This window comes from Protopterus annectens, chromosome 6.part0, assembly GCF_019279795.1.
Source record: "Protopterus annectens isolate FY-2018-M chromosome 6.part0, PAN1.0, whole genome shotgun sequence".
Lineage (NCBI taxonomy): Eukaryota > Metazoa > Chordata > Ceratodontiformes > Protopteridae > Protopterus > Protopterus annectens.
This window is the reverse complement of record NC_056737.1, coordinates 378461372-378480946: the sequence shown is the minus strand read 5'-3', so window position 1 is coordinate 378480946 and position 19575 is coordinate 378461372. Positions and strand designations below refer to the sequence as shown.

The following is a 19575-nucleotide window of genomic DNA, read 5'->3' as shown; positions in this document are numbered from 1 at the left end:
GTGGATTTGGTAGAGACTACAAAGGGACCAACTTGTGGGTTCTTGTAGGGTTGGTCTGGCTTCCTTTGGGTGGGGAGTCTGGGTGTAAAGAGATGTCTTTGAAAAAATCATCTAATAAATACAAGGACTGGTGGGATATCTAGTGGCCTGTGGGGATGGCAAGCTTAGAAACTGCCTACAATGGGTTTGGGCCTGAGAGAATTCCTTGCTTTCCCACTGAAAGGCCTCCTTCATCTTATGTAATGTATTCCCAAAAGATAAATCCTCTGGGGAGAAGTACAGGAACGGGCATTGATACGGTGTTAAATGAACAGGATGATAGATATGATGAGGGTGTTTCTGGGGAAGACATTAACCCTTGTGTTGTAGATAGTTTTTTGGGGGGATATGGTCACATTGATGTTCCGTGCCTTTCCAATAATAGCACTTTTATTCCATCCAAATGTTCGCTGGCTATTAATGCATTGAACATGTTGTATGTTCTTGTATTGAGAAAGCATACAAAAAATTTCGTAGAAAAAGCAAAACATTCAATTTGAAGAAATCTGAATGGATGGTTCTTAAGGAGCTAAGGACAAAATTAGATAAGATAACTATTAAACCAGCTGACAAAGGGGGTAACTGGGTGGTAATGGACACTGAGAAATATGAATCTATTGTTAATACTTTATTGGAAGAAGACACATATGTTAAGTTGAATTACAACCCCTTGAAGCAGTATTCTGATGAGCTCATTGAATTATTAGAAAAGGGAGAAAGGCTGGGCTTTTTCATTAGCAAGGACATTAAAAAGTTAATGGTCATGGAACCCCGTCACCCATACATCTATATAATTCCCAAAATTCATAAGAGTTTGAGTAGTCCACCAGGGAGGCCTATAATTTCTGGTATAGGCTCCTATGTTGAAAGGGGGAACATATTTTTGGACTTTCATTTCAAAAAGTATTTGTCCAAAGTGAGTTTGCATGTAAGGAATACCCAGGATGTATGTCAAGCATTATGTGGGGTTGAATGGAAACAGGACTATTATTGGGTAACAGTAGATGTCTCATCTTTATATATCAATATTAACAAGAGATGGGGTTTCGAAGCAATGCAGAATGATGGGTGAAGGACCTCGTACTATGTTTGGGCAGCACAGTGGTGCAGCAGTTAACGTTGTCGCCTCACAGCAAGAGGTTCTCCGGTTCGATTCTCGGCTGGGGTGCCTTCTGTGTGGAGTTTGCATGTTCTCCCTGTGTTCGCGTGGGTTTCCTCCGGGTACTCCGGTTTCCTCCCAAATTCCAAAGACATGCATCTGGAGCGTTTCTCCCCAGGCCTCTGCTGAAAACAGGCTCTGTGGAACCTAGTCGGACATTCCCGGTCAACAAATGTTAAATAAATAAATAAATGTTCTTGCTATGTTTATTAGAATTCTGCCTTACACATAATTATTTTATGTGGAATAAAGAATTTTTCCTACAGGTTAAAGGAACGGCTATGGGTGCAGCTTTTGCACCCACTTATGCTGTTATATATATGGGCGAATTTGAGAAAGAATTTATGTTTCAGAGTGATTTCTTTGTGAACAATGTTGTCTTTTATAGACATTACATTGATGATCCCATTTTTATTTCTAAGGGTGAAACTTCTTTGTTTGACCAGTTTTTGACACACTTAAATGAAAATACACATGGGTTAAAGTTTATTGTTCAAAGTTCATTACATAATATTTCATTCTTGGATGTGGAATTCTATGTAGGGAAGGATAATTTGATACAGCATAAACCATTTAGGAAATCTACAGCGGTGAATAATTTTTTACATGCCAGTAGCATGCATCCACCCCATTTGATTAGGGCATTACCAGAAGGGGAATTTAAAAGAATCCTAAGGAAAACTTCGAACCCTGAGTTATGGGAAGGAGTCTGTGATGAAATTTTCATTAGGCTCATATCAAGAGGGTATGATAGTATTGTACTTACAAGCTATTAGGAATAGGTTATGTAGAACTAAAGTCTTTGGAAGGGGTAGAGATTATGGGAAGTATCCCCAGTCGTTGGTTGCATTAGCACAATATAAGATATTTTTTGTTTCTAGATTTTCTAATTTTTCAATTGAGGTGGATAAAATTCTGAAAGAATTTTGGCATGTTGTTTGTGATGACCTAAATGTAGGTCATTTGTTTCCTAGACATATAACATTTTCTTACAGTAGATATCACAATTTAAAAGAATTGTTGAACAAAAAATTGGAATATTCTATTGATGTGAATGCTGGCATGCATTGTTGTGGGTGCTGTTTGGTGTGTAAGAACGTAAAATACATGCATGGAATGAAAATAAATGGCAAAAAATATTTGGCATTTGAGAAATTTGACTGTTTGTCATCTGGGGTGGTGTATATTCTAGGATGCGATTGTAATATGCCTTTATGGTATATCGGACAGACTATGAGGAGGGTTAAAGTGCGCATTATGGAGCATTTAGGGGACATTAGGAGGGGAAACATGGAAAGTCCAGCAGCTTCTCATTTTATTAATGTACATAATGGGAACACTGATGTTTTTTTTATTTAGTGTATTGGCTAGGCCTCATTTCTGTACAGGGAATTTTAAGACTGCACTACATAGGTTAGAACATAGAATGATTTTGGGATACCATACACTATATCCTAGAGGAATGAATTTAGAGAGTGGACTTGTAGTAATTTGAATATTTGAATGCATTTATATGTATTTAAATGTTTCATGCATTCATTTGTTGTAATGTATATTTGATAAATAATGAGTTGGCTTTTTTTTTTACATAAAATGTTACATAATATAAAATGTTAAATCATTTATGAAATTACAGTTAGATTAATTTATTAGTATTTATTAGTATTATAGTTATTTAATCTAGCAGCACATAATAGTGGGTATGCAGTGTTTATTTAAGATTGTTAGGTAACTGTGTTTGAATGTATTTGCAATATGTTTAAAGTGCATTTGAAGCATTAATTGAATAATGATGAATGCAATAATTATTTAATGAATCAATTGATGAGAATATAAAAAGAAGATGTGTGTATATGGCTAGTGTTCCACTGAAGGTGAATTGCCGAGGTACCAGAATGCAAGTTTTCGTATTGATTAAAGGAATCTTCTTTTTCATTTCACCTGTTTGCCTCTTATTTTGGTGTTTCCTGTCAATTGGTAAGGTGCGTCTAGCAGCAGGCTTAGGTGCACCCTTAGTGGATTTGGTAGAGACTACAAAGGGATCAACTTGTGGGTTCTTGTAGGGTTGGTCTGGCTTCCTTTGGGTGGGGAGTCTGGGTGTAAAGAGATGTCTTTGAAAAAATCATCTAATAAATACAAGGACTGGTGGGATATCTAGTGGCCTGTGGGGATGGCAAGCTTAGAAACTGCCTACAATGGGTTTGGGCCTGAGAGAATCCCTTGCTTTCCCACTGAAAGGCCTCCTTCATCTTATGTAATGTATTCCCAAAAGATAAATCCTCTGGGGAGAAGTAGAGGAATGGGCATCATCTGATTTAGAAACATTTAGACAGGACTGAGGGGGAAGGTTTTTTCAGAGTAAGATAACTCTTCCTCATCCTCAGATCCAGAACAACCAGACTCCTCTTGAAAAGAGACATCTCTTGGTGTTTTACTGAGAGACGCTATAGGTGTAGTTTGTAGTGCCTTGCTGGTTTTACCTAGATTTAATAAATGATATGAATTCCTAAGCAATTTTTAGGAGGTCCTGAGTTTCAACCTGGGAAGTAGTAGCTGACAACTGGAATATAGGCTGAGGTAGGCTGGCTGTTCTCTTTGGTTTAGGCATCCATTTAACAAAGGAGAATTCTGTCTCCATGGTAAGGTGACTTTTGCTTTTGTCAAGGTTAAAGAGGTGCACTCTTGCAGAACAACGAAGAAGGATGAACCATCTCCCTTGGTAATCAACATTTGAGCATCAGAAGCTGATGCCTCCTGAGCAACCTCAGAATCAACTAACAGACTTTGGAGATACTAGAGTTGGGAAGGCCTGCTGCCATGGTGGCCTACTGAGGTGTCACACCACAGAGATCGGGCCTAGTTGTCATCGAACCTGAGGGCTGCAAAAAGCACTTCACCAGGGTTGATAGACTTAAGGGCAGACATGAAAGGAGCACTGTCATCTGCAGAGTCCTTTTCTTCAGGTTTTTTTTATCTTTCCATTTTTTTTTTTTTGGTAACGTATCAGTAGCGGCAGAAGAGCAGCAGGAACCAGGTCCACAGACTCCTTGTGTGGCACGAGGAGATCAGCCATACACTTAAGGTTTTCAGCACTAAATATAGCACAATCATGGCAATTGGAAATGTCATGCTGAGGCCCCAAACAAAACTGACAAAAAGAATTAAAGTCTTTATGAAGGATTTGCTTAACAAACTTCAAGCAATTAACCTTACCAAACATTAATTAGGAGAAAGAATTACCCCAAAGGGGAACTTATCTGAAATTTGTTTGTAGAAACTCTGGAGAAAAATTAACTGGTCAACAGACTGAGCATCTCATACATGAAAAAGTGCGTCAGACTGCATGGCTATAAAGAACTGAAGATGGCACTGATAAACACCCCTCTTATACTCTAATGTCAGAATGTTGGCCATCCGTTGGCTACAGATGATGAAAAGACTCTGGAAATTTGGCCTGTTGTGGGCTTCTACATGGCAGGAAGACCCAAGGAACAGGACTGCAACACTGACTATGAAGAACATCTGCAATTTATAACTGATGGTATGAATAAATGAACTGTCAGATTATTCTCTGATGAACTCCAGAAAAAGGAGGCGGAAGACTCGACAGCAAAAACACCTCAGTTTTTAATGTAAGGATGACAATCCACACAACACAAACACGAAACACGAATAAAATGTAGTTGATCCCAAAATCATGAACGCCTTCCTAATACATGCGTTTTCGTCCAAATGGACTTCATCAGATTACATTTTAAACTAAACCATACATCTTTTATATCCAATTAAAAAAGTGTTAACCAATCAATTGTCAATGTGCTTTTAAAATCATCAAATAAGCCTCAAATCTAATTAATAATTCATTTCAATTCAAGAGTCAATATTCTCTGATGAAACCACAAATGAAAATGATCACTGAAGACTTTGGATGAACCAGTGAGAATGTAGAGAAAAAAGATTGACAAATCTAAGCAGAGTACCAGCACCTGGAAGAGAGATGTGCCCATTATCTGTTAAAAAACCAATGCAGAGTGAAAGGTTAAAGTATATGAATTAATGGTCTGGCAGTCTATACTTAGAGGCTTTGTGCAGAAAATGGGTAAAGCAGTTGGCCTCAAAATGGTTTGATAAGGGAAGATTTGAAAGGGCAGAAAATTAAAGTTACTTACTCACCATAACTAGGCATCTGTGTTGTGAATTGTCATTTTTCCTCAAAGTATGGGTTCAGATCCAATCCTCGGATCCGACTTGACTGCATAATCCAGACTTTGGATCCAGCTCTTGAGCTCCTCCCTGTACTCATAATGTACTATTCCATCCCCATCACCTCAAATCGAGTTTGTTGCCATATAACCATATAGTTAAACAGAGACAGGTATAGTTGATAGAGAAAGAAAGGGCTCAAATCTGGAACTGTCAATTCCAAACAGTCCGGATGAGGGATGGATAAGAGGGAAGTTGAGGAAGAATGAAAATGGACAACACACAGATGCATAGTTATGGTGAGCATATAACTTTTAATGTTTTGCTCTTTCAAATTTTCCTTTACCAAACCATTTTGAGACCAACTGCTTTACCAATTTTCTGCAAAAAAACCCTCTAAATACACTACCAGACCATTAATTCATACATTGTTACCTTTCAATCTGCATTGGTTTTGTAAGTAACTGGAAGTCACCATGGAATCAATGTATGGGACAGAGTCCCCAGCTACGTGCATCTTGGGTAGCTCTCATGGAAGGATATCCTGGAGTACTGCCAAACCAAAGGTGGCTCTGTTTGTAGGCCCTGTATATTGGGATGTTGGATCCCTGATGGATTAGAAAAAGTAAATCTGGAATTGGCTCCAGTATCCACGGAGGATAATGAAGGTGAGAAAGTAAGAAGGGAAACCATACTTGCCAAGGCCAGAAAGGGACAATGAGGATTACTGAACTCTTCAGCCGACTTGCTTTCTACAGAAATTTGGGAATCAATAGGAGAGGGGATAAGCATAAAGGAGACCAGAGGGCCAAGCGTGGACTAGAACATCTCTCACTGACTTCCCCCTGAGGGAGGATAAGAGCAATGTACATGCTGCAATACTTGTTGTGAGGAGTCACAAAGAGGTTGCAGGAAGGTTGGCCCCAACAATTGAACATTATTTCTGACACAGATTGATTGAGAGACCCACTCAAGAGGCATTTCTCTGCTAATACACTGGTTCTCCCTGGAATGTTTGTTGCAATTGGAGAGCGGGCCGATGAGACTGCCCATTCCCACACTCTCATGGCCTCTCTCCAGAGGGAAGAAGATACAGTTCCTCCTTGTCTGTTGATGTGCCAGGCTACAGACATGTTGTCGGTCTGAAATGCAATAGAACCTAGAGGGAGAGTATCGTGAAATTCCTGCAACGCAAGAAGAACTGCTCTCATCTCTAGAACACTGATATGCAAATTTGTCTCTTGGGGGACCACATGCCTTGGACAGTTCTTCACAAGAAATGTCCCCCCACCCCAGTTGAAAAGCATCCATGGTCACTGTGGCTATTGGGGGGTGGTAGAACAAAAGGTCATCCTAGATGAATATCGTCTGACTGGATCCACCAATGGATGTGTTGTTTGCAAATTGGAGTAAGCTGGACTTGAAAAGACAGGGATTTATGCAGAATGGACCACTGCACAACTACAGACCATTGAACATGCATAAAGAAACATGCCAAAGGAAGGAGAACAATGGCTGCTGCCACAGAACCTAGTGCTTGAAGTACTGATCTAGCTGAAGGAGATGGATGAGAAAGCAGAAGATGAACCTGACTTCTGATATTGGAAATGTGATGAGGAGGCAGAGGTTCTATCTATATCCAGAAGTGCACTAATGAACTCCGTGCTCTGGACTTGTGTTAACTTTGATTTGGCATAGTTGATTGTTATACCCAATGACTTGCAAACTTGGGGCAAATAGTTCCTCACATGCAGAATGAGATGCTTGGAGGGGGCAGTGAGGAGCCAGTCATTTAGATATGGAAACACTTGGGAGTCTCTTAGTTTCAGGTGAGATGCCACCACTGCCGTACATTTGGTAAAAACCCTGGGGGGACTGTGGTGAGTCCAAAGGGCAAGGCTCTAAATTGGTAATGACTGGATCCCAGCCAAAAGATTAAGTGTCTGCAGGAGCATCTGTCTATTTTGATATGATAGTATGCATCCTGAAGACCTATCGAGCACACCAATCATCCTTGTGAAGAAACGGTAGGATGGACTGTGCGATCACCATTTGGAACTTTGATTTCTTCATGTATTGAGTCAAACTGCTTATATCCAAAATGGGTCTGAGGTCCCCTCTTTTCTTGGGCACTAAAAAGAAGCGTGAATGAGTTCCAAATTCTGTTCAGTCTGGTGTGATCTTTTGGATGACTCTTTCTAGCAGCAATTAGATTTCTTGTGCTTCTGCCTTCCTTTGAATGGGTGGAACATCTGAAAGCTTCTTTCTTTTGAAGGGAGCAAGTAGGAACATGGTAGTTAACTTCTGGATATTATTCTTAGCACCCATGAATCTTGTGTTATATTTGCCCAAGTGTCTGGGTGCATGGACAATCGTCCCCAGACTGCTGCCAGAGATGGATAGTTGGGCAGCACTTCAGGAGCACTTGAAGGGTCTGTCTGGAAAAGAATCCCTGAAACCCTGATTCTGTGGGCCTCCTATACCTCTAGGGTGAAGTCTACCATTATAATTTCCTCCTCTGCATCTGGAGGAATTATCACCATCCGAGTCTTGGAAAGGTCCCCGAGATTTCTAGACGTACATCTTCCTACCACCTCTCTGATTTCTGGAAAGGGTTTGTTGAGGAGTAGAAAACCTGATTCCAATGGCAGACAGAATCTTTTCCATCTAGTTCCCTGCAGGTAAGCATCTTTTTTTTACTGGTGGCCCAAACAAGAAAGTCTCACTGAACTGGGCGTTAACGCACATCTTAAAAGGCTCCACAAAGTCACACAGCTGCATCCATGCATGTTTCCTGAACCAGCTGCTCATGAGGTTCCTTCGGCTGTGTGAGAGATCAACCTCATGGAAACATTTGATATGGATAAAAGAGTAGCGAGTTGCGAGGATGTTCTTTTGAAATCCTCTACAGACATGGAAGAGAGAGTATTTGATAGCTCTTTGGTCAAATCTCTCTGAAGTCTAGTAAAGTATGCCAGGTAGTTTAATGACCAAAAGATTCCAAAAATATGATTCTTCTGGAAAGGGGTTCTGGGAAGACCAACCACCTTTTTGTTTTAGGATTTCTAAAATATCTCCAAAGGAAATGTCATCTGGTGGTAACCTGGGGGACCCATCTTCATCAAAACCAGTATCCTCAGTGAGTGAATCCATCAGGGAGTCAATGTGTCTCCTTTTGCAGGTTCTCTTTCTATGCACTTCCTCTGTGGGATGTTCAGGTAAGGTGTCAGAAGAGAGGGGAAGTTCCTCTACTTGAACTAGTTAGACACGTATTGGAAATGGCTGTCTCTGTGGAGTAGGTATGATCAACTCAGAGCTCAGAAATGATGACAGAAAAGGGATAGGAGCCAAAAAATAATGAGAAGCCAGTTCCCTGGAGAGAGGGAAAAGCCTTCTCCACCACCTCAAAAGCAGACAGACCCACAGAAGCTTTGACCCACCTTCGCAGAGCCGAAACTCCCGATGAAGGAAGGTCTCAACCACTATCAGATTAATGCCTCAAGGGTGGAACCAGATCAGAACTATCCAGGGCCACAGCTCAAAAGGGGAGTGACTGATAAAATTGGAGCCAAACCTATCACCTCGGATCTGACACTGACACTTCGGCTCCAGGAAACATTCTGATCCAACAGTACTGGAGTAGAACTAGTCAAGGACATAGGCCGGGTCGAAGGATGGATGGATTGGACAAAGAGACAGAATGGTCCTGGATGTCACAGGCACAGTCACGGATCCGACAGGGGACACACCCGGTAACATCCCCATCTGGATCTGAGCTCTGAAAAATTTTCACATCATCCTATCCACACCCGCTTCTGATGCACTCCTAGAGGACCTACAGGAAGTTGGGTATGGAGGCTGGGACTGTTTCTTGGGAGTCTGAAACAACTGAGCAGGCAAGGTGGGCAATATGGATTTAATAAGAAATTCTCGAGTACAACTCCTGTGAGCTGTACTTGACATAGGATCTGAAGGTGTTGTAGTAGGGGATGCTGAAACAATGGGAGCTGACGCCTCTGGATCCAAGGATTTCACTTGGTCAGAGGCTGTGACGAAGACCTTGGGGATTTCAGAGGAGGGAGTTTTTCATGCTCCAACAGACACGATTTACAAGATTTTGAGGGGGTTTGAGCCCTATAAGAAGTAGAAGTAGCAGGAAGCAAGCCTTTTAAAATAAGTTTATGTCTATCCGCCAAGGCCCTTGGATTAAAGTAGAACAAACTTTACATGGAATGTCCAAGTGCTCAGCACCAAGGCAGTACATGCACTCCTTGTGGGCATCCAAATTAGGGATTTTGCTCCCACACGAAGTGCATTTTTTAAACTCTGCTAGCTTATCTGATATGGTTAAATACAAACAAGGAATTAAGACAAAAAGTTCTTTTTTTTTGAGGGAGAGAAAAACAATAAAAAGATAACTATGAACAATGGTAGAATAAAGAAAATACCATATAAGCTAATAAGGGTAAATAACAGATAAAAGAAAATCTCAACAATGGTATGCAGAAATACTTTATAAAATAGTAAGGAAAACTGAGAAAGCTCCTAACAACTTTCAAAAAAACTAACAGGGGAAAGTAGGCTAAAGTTAGAGAAATATCTTGTAAAAAAGAAATTCTTCAAAAAACTCACAACTAACCACCATGGCAACTCAAGAGATTAACCTGTGTCTGTTCGCGATGGTGGCAAATGAGATCTGAGGTAATGGGGATGAAATGGTGCATTATGGGTAGAGGGAGGAGCTCAGGAGCTGGATCCAATATCTGGAATGTGTGGCTGAGTTGGATCTGAGCCCATACGCTGAAGAAAAAAGAAAAGACAATCATATTTGTCAGTTTTGGGGATTTGTTTTAAAAGACAGCCAAGATAAGGATAACGTAAAGGAAAGCTCCACCCTACAACTAAAAAAAAATATATATTTTTTTTCACTGTTTCCTGACCTATTTTAAAACCTCAAAATCACTCTAAGTGCTTTATTTGCAATTTTAGCCCGTTTTCCACAACATGGCTACCAATGGAGCTTGATGTATCAATGTGATTTTCTTCTCCCTCAACCCTTTCTCTTTCCCATAATGCTTTAACTTTGAATTTCCACGCCATTGGCATATAATGGGATTTGGGTGAGTCACTATTATTATCTTTACCTTCTGTAAAAGGATTGCTGCTTTTCAGTCTCTAATCACCCTCATTTATGATTGCCTCAGACCTTGCGTTACACTATACTTACAAGTTATCCAGCTACAGCCAGAAAAGTAATTAAATTGCAGGCCTTTGTTCAGAGTTTTCTTTTGTAGTCTAAGAGGAATTGATTCTGCAAGGGTCTCTCAGTGCAATGACAGCTTTAACACCTCTGCAGTAGTGTGGGGGGAAGAGGACTCTCAATTCCTCGACAGTTTTCCTTTAAGTGATCGGGGTTACAGCTAAGGCAATTAGTGGCAAAAAATCTAGCAGAGTTTGTGCGGTAGTAGTACAGCAAGAGAATTTATTTGCTTTCAGAAGAGGCATTGTGTTTTTTTTTTTTTTTTTTGAGGAAGAATCCCAAAATTGTTTTTAATTATTTAATTTCTGGACAGCGCTATGTAAGATTAACAAACACTGTTTACCAGAAAAGAAAATATACTCCAACTAAGCAAGTCAAACACCACTTTTAATTACAGTAAGAATGAGAATAAAAGTGACAGATAACAAAAATGATACTTTACTAAGAAAACAATAAAAGGCAAAGGAACTTGTTCTACACATACACTACACTTCATCAAAACAGTTTGATTTTTGCAACTACTGAATGATAAAAACACTTCATTGCATTAAGTTCTATTTTATCTGTAGTTTTATTAAATGCTGTAAGTTTACCTTTTTCCATTAAGTTCTTAAAGTGTTGCCAACATTTACATGCAATCATGAATGTGCCTACTTCCATACTTAAATTTCATGCTTTAACTTGATGAGAAAAACATAAGGAAATGAGTGCTCATTAAACCACTTAAAATAAGGGTGTTCTGAATGGGCAACAAGGAAAGGGGAAAAAACATACAGACAGATACAGACCTAAATTAGCAACCAACAAAGATGAACATTCTAGTTACAATTGACAGTTCTTCAATGTGCAGTCTCATTAGATGGCATCATGTCAAAAATGGCCAATGCAGTGACATCAAGAGATGTTCCAGTTTGCAGCAGTGAAGGTCCCCTTAGCAACCTGCATATCTAGTACATGTCATGGGGAGAAACTGAGCAGCCAATGCACATTTCTTTCACTGGAAGGGTGCTGCAATATCTGGCATTACCTTTTGTAATAAAGACAAGGAACCTGTAGCAAGAAGACAACATGAATATATGCAATGGAATGCAGATAGATACAGCTGGAAAGTGTGCATCAAATCATGGGCATACTTTCATATACAGCTGAATGGGTGTACCAAAAGACAGGAGTCCTGTGAGTGAGACAAAAAAATCTCAGCCTTACCCAGCCTTCATCATCTCTAGGTTGCAAAAACAACAGGCATACGTAATGAAACAACCAACCAGGGGAGTAAGGTCAATAGGAGAGGCACAAAAAAACTACAACGGAAACAAATATGACCCATGTTTCTCACATGCACTGCTCTACACATCTGAATGGCATGCTCCCCTATTTTTAGGAATTATGTGCAGCACTAATCAAACACTTACATGACCTCTACAATGAAGAATATGTAAAAATCGTCATATACCAACCAAGATCTGACTGAAAGGCCCCATTTTCATGATGTTTTGAAATTGTTCATACATATCTCTCAATGTAAACTGACCTGAAACAAAGTAAACAATTCAGAATATTAGCTGTTAGTAAAGTAGCCGAGAAGCTCAGACTATGTATTCAGTTTCTGTGGTCACGGGATGAAACATGTCTGATGCACTGAAGCAATTTGCAATGTTTTAGCAATTCATTGCAGTCCAATCAGGTAACTGTAGTACTAAACCTTCATAGGAATCAATGGCTTACCTTAGCAATTATGAAAACTCTTTGCAGCATACCTTAGCCTTCTGATTACCTTGGCAAGCAGCATGATCTTGATGTTAGAGAGATGATCTTTAGAATCATATGAGCTAGCTGGCTGTCCACTGACCGCCTCAAATTCATTACAGAATTCTATTAAAAGGGGCCTTAAACAATCCAGTCAAAAAAGCTAACAAAAAACACTTCACATCACCCTAATAGCTTACAGAATGCAGAATATCTTACAATTTAGGGATATTTAAATCAGCTGCTGATACAGAAAACCATATTTCTTTTAATTAGTCTTTAAAACGGTGGATTACTTCAGTTTTGTCTTCATAGCTTACTTAAAAAAATAGGGTTATAGTCCCTGCAATGAAGCAGTCCTCCCACTTACACTCGTGCAAATTGTAGATTCTCCCTAAATGACAGTCTAGTCTTCACTCCTGTCAATCTAATAAACACAGCATAGCCCTCATGCAGGAACTAACCAGATCTTAGAGAGCCATAACCCCCCCCCACCCCCCCAAAAAAATACAAAACAGATTTGAGTGAAACAGAAAAATCAAAACAGAGATCATTTCCTAACATCTTTTTTCTGTAAATCATCTTTGGGTTCATCCTCTTAGAGACCTATTTCATTGGCTTAGTATTCCAAGCAATAGCATTTCACAATTGTTGTCTGCATTTTTTCCTACTGCTGCGTACTTTTGGGAGGTCAACAAGCCACCACAGCATTCTTCTAAGATTGACATCACCACCAAAGTATAAGTGCAAGCATCAAAAGACACTACAGAGGAATGGCAGAGGAAATGAAGCCCTGAGACCAAAAAATAAATACTAGTAAACTATAAATTAACAAAAGCCTACATACAAATACCACATACAAGCATGTGCTGAGTCATGTAAGAAAAGTAACTTCTTCAAGCTAGAGAAATTTGTGTATGCACCTCCACGGCCCAACTTTTTTTGGGGACCAAATACAGTTGGAAGAGCAACTCTTATAATTTTCTGAGAGTGGTGCTACCTCTATAGTTGCCTAAGATGCAATGAGACAGACCATCTCTAAAACTGCCACAACTACAGAAAGAGCTCTCTCTATGGCTGGTTAAGCAAGCATTTTTCTTATATAGGTTCTAGCATCTAACATGGGGGAAAAGAAGGCATGATCATGAAGAATACAATGGCCTTGAACTCTATTTTGTATCCGGAGTATATTTTTTTAACAAATGTATTAAATTAATGCATATTCGTTAACAATGTGGATGAAAACACATTAAGAGAAAAAAAATTACAGTTTTCATTTTCATGCATTATACTCCTATGATTTTTCAACACTTAACCCAACAATGTACAAGCTGCGCAAGTTCTGCCTTCCCTGAAATTTCATTCCTTTTCCTGAACATTATTCTACATGCACTATTCCTAGAAATTCCCTTTATTTCTATTTAGTTTGCTCTTCCTGTTTTCTAAAGATCCATCCTACAATTCTTATACCTCAGTTTACTTACTCTGATTTAGCTTTTGATTTCCATTTTCTAGTAATTGCTTTTTGTCAGTCAAAAGCATTAAACTTAGTAAGGTCTTAATATGTCTATATACAATTGAGTTTCTATATCCCAGCTCAAAAGAATAATCTAGTTACAATAACTTGCTTCTCCAACAGTTCTCACAAAGTATCTTGCAGGGAATATTTAAAGTCGCCCAGCTCATTACTTTTCCAAAAAATATGTTCCCAATTACCCTTCGCTTTCCCAACACACCTGCTATCTACCCAAAGAAAAATACAAAGTCTGATTGGGTTATAAAAATTCATATGCAAACACTTCCATGTAAAAATCCTAAACCTTCTAGACATTGTTGCAAACTTGGGAACTATACAAATGGCATCCTATTATTCCTTTGCATATTGCCTTCCCATTCTCAATTTACAGTCTTTTCTAAACTTTTCTGATTGATTCATAGTTAACACGCATTATTTGATATGCCCTTCTAATTATCCCTTTTACCATTAGCTTCTGTTTTATACAAGCAAAACCTCAACCAAAACTGGTCTTTGATTTAATGCTCCCCTATCTCTTTCACTTTGCCTATACTTTAACAGTCCCTGGAAGGGAAGGCAGTCTCCAATCCAAAGTCCAAACTTATCCTTGGCCTCATCCAAGTCTATTACCTGTCCCCTCCTTTATTTGCTCCTAATGTACCTTGGTTCCTTTGCTAATTTTCTTCAGTGTATTCAAGCCCCCTCAGGTCTATTTTCTATGCCACTAACTTTCAGTCATCTGCCCTGGTAAATATCCTTTTTCCATTCCCATGCTGGCTTTGTTGTTAAAATACTTTCTGCTACTTTATAAATATAAAATTCTATGTGGTGGCTAATATTCTGTTACAGGCCTGCATCAAAGAAATTACTCTCTCCTTATTGTGTGAACGCTCACACCTTATTTAAATGTCATCTTTCCAGGTTGATTTGTAATCTTCTGCTTGTGTTATGTGTGTGAGCCTTAACATGTGCAGCTCAAAAACCACCTTGCTTTACACCTGGAGAAATGACTTCTTTATTAACTATGGGCCACAACTTCTCCTCCTGTTGATAAAGTAAGTCTGAACTGCATATAATATTAGAAAGACTAGAAACATTTTCACTGTTTATACCTTACTGTCCATATTCATAATAGGTAACTTCCAAAATCTCAGTGTTTAATCATTTTAGTCTTTTCTCATATATTCTTAGCTGCCATAATAGAATCCATTTTAATCCATTCACCTACATATCTTACAATGCGCCATAAACATGGGTATTGCTGGACCACTTCTCATTGTGTGGGAACATGATTGACTGCTATAGTCTGTTTTATCTTTGTTTATTTTATATCCTGAAAAAAACCTGAAACACTCACAATATATAGCAGAGCATGGAAGTGTATGTATTTTTTGAGATTTATCAAGTAGAAAATAATATCATCTGCAAATAAGGTTAACTTTTCTTGATTACCATACTAGTTACATCAATGAATTTGTGAGACCCTTCCTTTCATTGTTAATGGATTTTAATATAAAGCAAACAACAAATGGGAAAGATGACATCCTTGGCTTGTTCATTTGCTCAAACACAGGCTGCCAGAGAAGAATACTCCCACCCTAATTCTTGACTCTTACCTTTCAATTATCCTCATTAACCCCATTATTCTATCAGAGAACATAAACATTACCATTTGACTAATGAATACCTTATTTTTATCACGGCACCAACACAGTAGTAGCTTTTTCTTATATTCTGCTTCTCCTGGAGCATCACTGTTCTACTAATATTGTTAAATGCTTGCTGCCCCTCTACAAAACCACACTGGTCCGTATTTATCAGCTTTAGCATCAACTGAACCATTCTCTAAACTAGTACAAACACTTTATAATCATGGTTGAAAAACTGAACTGGGTCTATATGAAGGTGGGTCTGAAGTGTCTTTGCTCTCTAAGTAGTACAGCTAACATAGCTTTCTTCCAAGATGCTGGTACTGCACCTCTTAAAATATTATTAAAAAATGTCTACTACATCTTTAGCACTTTCTTCCTTTTAAATTTCAACAGGAATACCATCTGTCCTGGAGACTTTCCTATTGATTGATTATACATATCACCATTTTATCTCATCCTCTCTTCTCCTGTCTGAACTATTAATTCTTAAGCCTTATCCTGTTCTAACATTAGCATAGATAAATCTTGCATAAATATTTTCATTTATGCATTTTCTTGGCTTCCCCATTCCTCTGCATTATACACACTTTTGTATAACCTCTGAAATACATTAATATCTCTATAGGGTCTCTTTCAAGGCTTCTTAACTTTGGCAACACCCCTTTCTATTTCCTATTGCCTAAGCTGTTGTGCTAACAGTTTCTGTACTCAAGAGATGTTATCAAAACTTGCTTGCTTAACAACCTTTCTAAACTCATTTACATTACCAAACACTCATTTCCCATAAGCACTCAGTAATTAGGTTCATAGGTATGTACTAGGCTATTGGCCCTGGGGCATAATTAAGCCTAGCCAAAAAAACTTTTTGCTTACGCTTCCCTCCCAAGTGGTTTAGTTTCCTGTGCCTCTGTCTAGCAGGGCCACATAAGTGATTCCCAGGGTGAATTTCCTGTTTCCCATCCACTCATCAAGATTCCTCTTGAAGAATGCTAATGAGGAGCTCTGCCTCACATTTATGCGGACCTTATTCCAGAGCAAGGGGAGTCTCTGGGACACAACTCTGTCCCTCCAACAAGTCTTGTTTATTGTTGATGTCAGGTTTACGTCCCTTGAGCAAGTAGCTCTGACGGACTGGATTTTCCTTAGGTGGAGCATTTCTAGCATTTGGGGTTTGACACAGCCTTGTATGTCTGGCAGAGATCACCTCTGAGTAGTCAGTACGCGACTGAGTACAGTCTGTGTTTTGTAAGCCTCGTGGCATAGGGCAAGTGTTTGAGGCCCGTTATCCTCTTTGTGAGGTACTTTTGAGGCCTCTCCAGTTGTTGCAGATGTCTTGTTAGATTTAAAAACCTCAGCTTTGGCCGGCTAAGAACTTGCTGTATTCAACTGGACGTATAAAAGAATTTAAGTACCTTTATCTGCACTTTTCTTTTCAAAAAAATACAGTATTTAAATTTATTTTAACTGTGTTGCAGGAATATTAACTGAACTGGAAGTTTTGACTCTGCTCTTCAGTTAGTCCCACCTACCCTCCCTGTTTTTGTTTTGGTGTTAATCTTAGTGGCCTTGAAACTGCCCGCCCCTCTTGTAAATTTGTGTTTGGATACTCCTTCTGGGCCCATCTCATTTGCTCACTCAACTGAATGCAGTGAGATCATATTCTGATTTCAGGCACTCCTACTGTGTACAAAGAGAGCATCTGGGAAACAGAAAAAAAAATGTAAGCTTGTTTCCTGCCTTTCCTGTTAAGTGGTATAGACTATTTGTAGGCTTCTGAGCCCCCAAGCCCTTCTTTGTTGGAGGGAAGCCTTCTAGCTTAGTTTTTTTTTTTATAACTAGCCAGTTTTCTAGTTTCAGCACTCAAATCTGTTTCTTTGATCTCAGCACTTGTTCAGAAAAAAAAAATTAATCTGCTTTTACTCTACTTGTGTTTCTACCTACTTTATTTTACTTTTGCATCATCTTAAAAGTACTCAATTGTATTTATTACTGCTTGGTGTAACTCATTCTAAGCCTTTTGGTTTAAATACTTGGGCTTCGGACCAGTTGTTTTGCACTGAGAGGGTTTGTGGTCTGCACTGTAGTGGCAGAACAGGTAGCTTACATCCTTCTAGGTTGGGAACTGCTTATTGAGGGCTCAGTGTCTGTTATTCTAAAAGTGTATTAATTCTGGTTTAAGCACTTGGGCTTTCAGGCCAGTTATTTTACATTAAGAGGGTTCGTGGTCTGCACTCTTGTGGGAGGAGAGGCTGGACTCTGCCCTTCTGAGCTGGGAATTTCTGGTTAAAGGCTTATAGTGCATGCATATCTGAACTGCTTCTTACTGAAGTTGGTGCCTTGTTTGCTGTGGCATAGACTGGATTCGGGCCTGCTGGATCTAGCTTTGTTTGTGTAACTTGAGCACTAATCCAGGCATTCTCTAAAGTATTCAATTGTATTTATTAGTGCTTGGTAGTAACTTGGTTAAAGTGTAGCTATCATTCTAAGTCTTTTGGATTAAGCACTTGGGCTTCAGACCAGTTGTTTTACATTAGGAAGGTTTGTGGCATGCACTGTGGTGGCAGGACAGGTAGCCTTCATCCTTCTAAGTTGGGAACTGCTGACTGAGAGCCCAGTGTCTGTTATTCTTAAAGTGTATTAGTTCTGGTTTAAGCACTTGGGCTTCAGGCCAGTTATTTTACATTAAGAAGGTTCGTGGTCTGCACTCTTGTGGGAGAAGAGGCTGGACTCTGCCCTTCTGAGCTGGGAATTTCTGGTTAAAGGTTTATAGTGCCTGAATATTTGAACTGTATCTCACTGAAATTGGTACACCTTGTTTGCTGTAGCATAGACTAGATCCAGGCCTGCTGAATCTAGCCTTGTTTATATGCTTGTTGTTTGTTTGCTTGTTATTTCCCTGGAACGCTAATTCCACCTAAAGCGTGGCTTCTCAGTGCTTCTGTGGATCACTAGTGATATCTGCATTGCTTACTGTACTTATTTCCTTGTTTCACTTGAAAGAAAGTTACTGTTTGTCGTTTTTGCATTTAAGTTACCTGTAACACATTGCACTTAATTTACCTGGCACTTGCTCGCTAAAGCAATTATATAAGTCAGCACTAAAAATTAAAAGCACTACACCCTCACTCCCCACTGGCCCTTGTTTTCAATTATTAAGGAATTCCCAATATTATTCTAGCATGTCCAAAGGTCAGTTCTCAATCTCCTCTCCAGTCCAGCTGGTGAATCTGGGAATCTTGAGGCAATGTTACAACTGCCTCATGTACACAGACAACCCTCTCCTCCTCCCAACAAATTCCAACACATGTGAGAGATGCAACCATATAGCCAAACTGGAGGCTAAGCTCTCTCAACTCAGTACTGGCATAACCAGTCAGGAGGAAAAGGAAACCACACTCAATACAATTCCAGTCTCACATAGACCTACCACGACAGCAAACCAAACGCATAATCACACAAAAACATACTCGGAGGCTCTAAATAAAGATCTGCCTAAGCAGCAGAGACCTCCAAAGCAGACACCCAAGCAACCGCTACCCCAAAACAAAACACGTGCAACACATATCTCACAAAGCCAGTGTGCCGAACAGTCACAGCCCTTAAGACTAAACAACACACCTGATACACTTGTAATAGGTGACTATCGTCAGGCACACTGACGTCCCATTCACCAGGCTGAACAAGGAGAGGGTCACAGTGAGCAGCCTGTCGGGCGCTAGGATCCGCCACATAACACAAGCACTCAGGTCACTCCAAGGCAAGTACAAATATGACTCAGTCATTGTCCATGCTGGTGTGAATGACCTGAGACGTACCTCCCTGGACTACATGAAAAGAGACATAAACGAGCTCTCTGAGCATGTTGCCCAGGCAGGTATGACCCTGACCTTGAGTAGCATCTTACCCTCACCAAGAATGATGCCACAATATGAAGACAAGATGATCAATTTCAACAACTGGCTTAAGTACTGGTGTCATTCAAAGGGGATCCAATGCCTGT

The 19575-nt window shown here is 39.6% G+C and overlaps 1 protein-coding gene across 1 annotated transcript in view; it reads right to left on the bottom strand.

Moving 5' to 3' along the window:
• Window positions 1-19575, bottom strand: part of SRP54 (signal recognition particle 54) — a 1212380-nt gene that overhangs the window by 366677 nt on the left and 826128 nt on the right. Inside the window, exon 12 of the mRNA XM_044073524.1 lies at window positions 12119-12192. Coding sequence (XP_043929459.1) covers window positions 12119-12192 — 74 coding nt within the window. The remainder of the gene's footprint in view (window positions 1-12118; window positions 12193-19575) is intronic.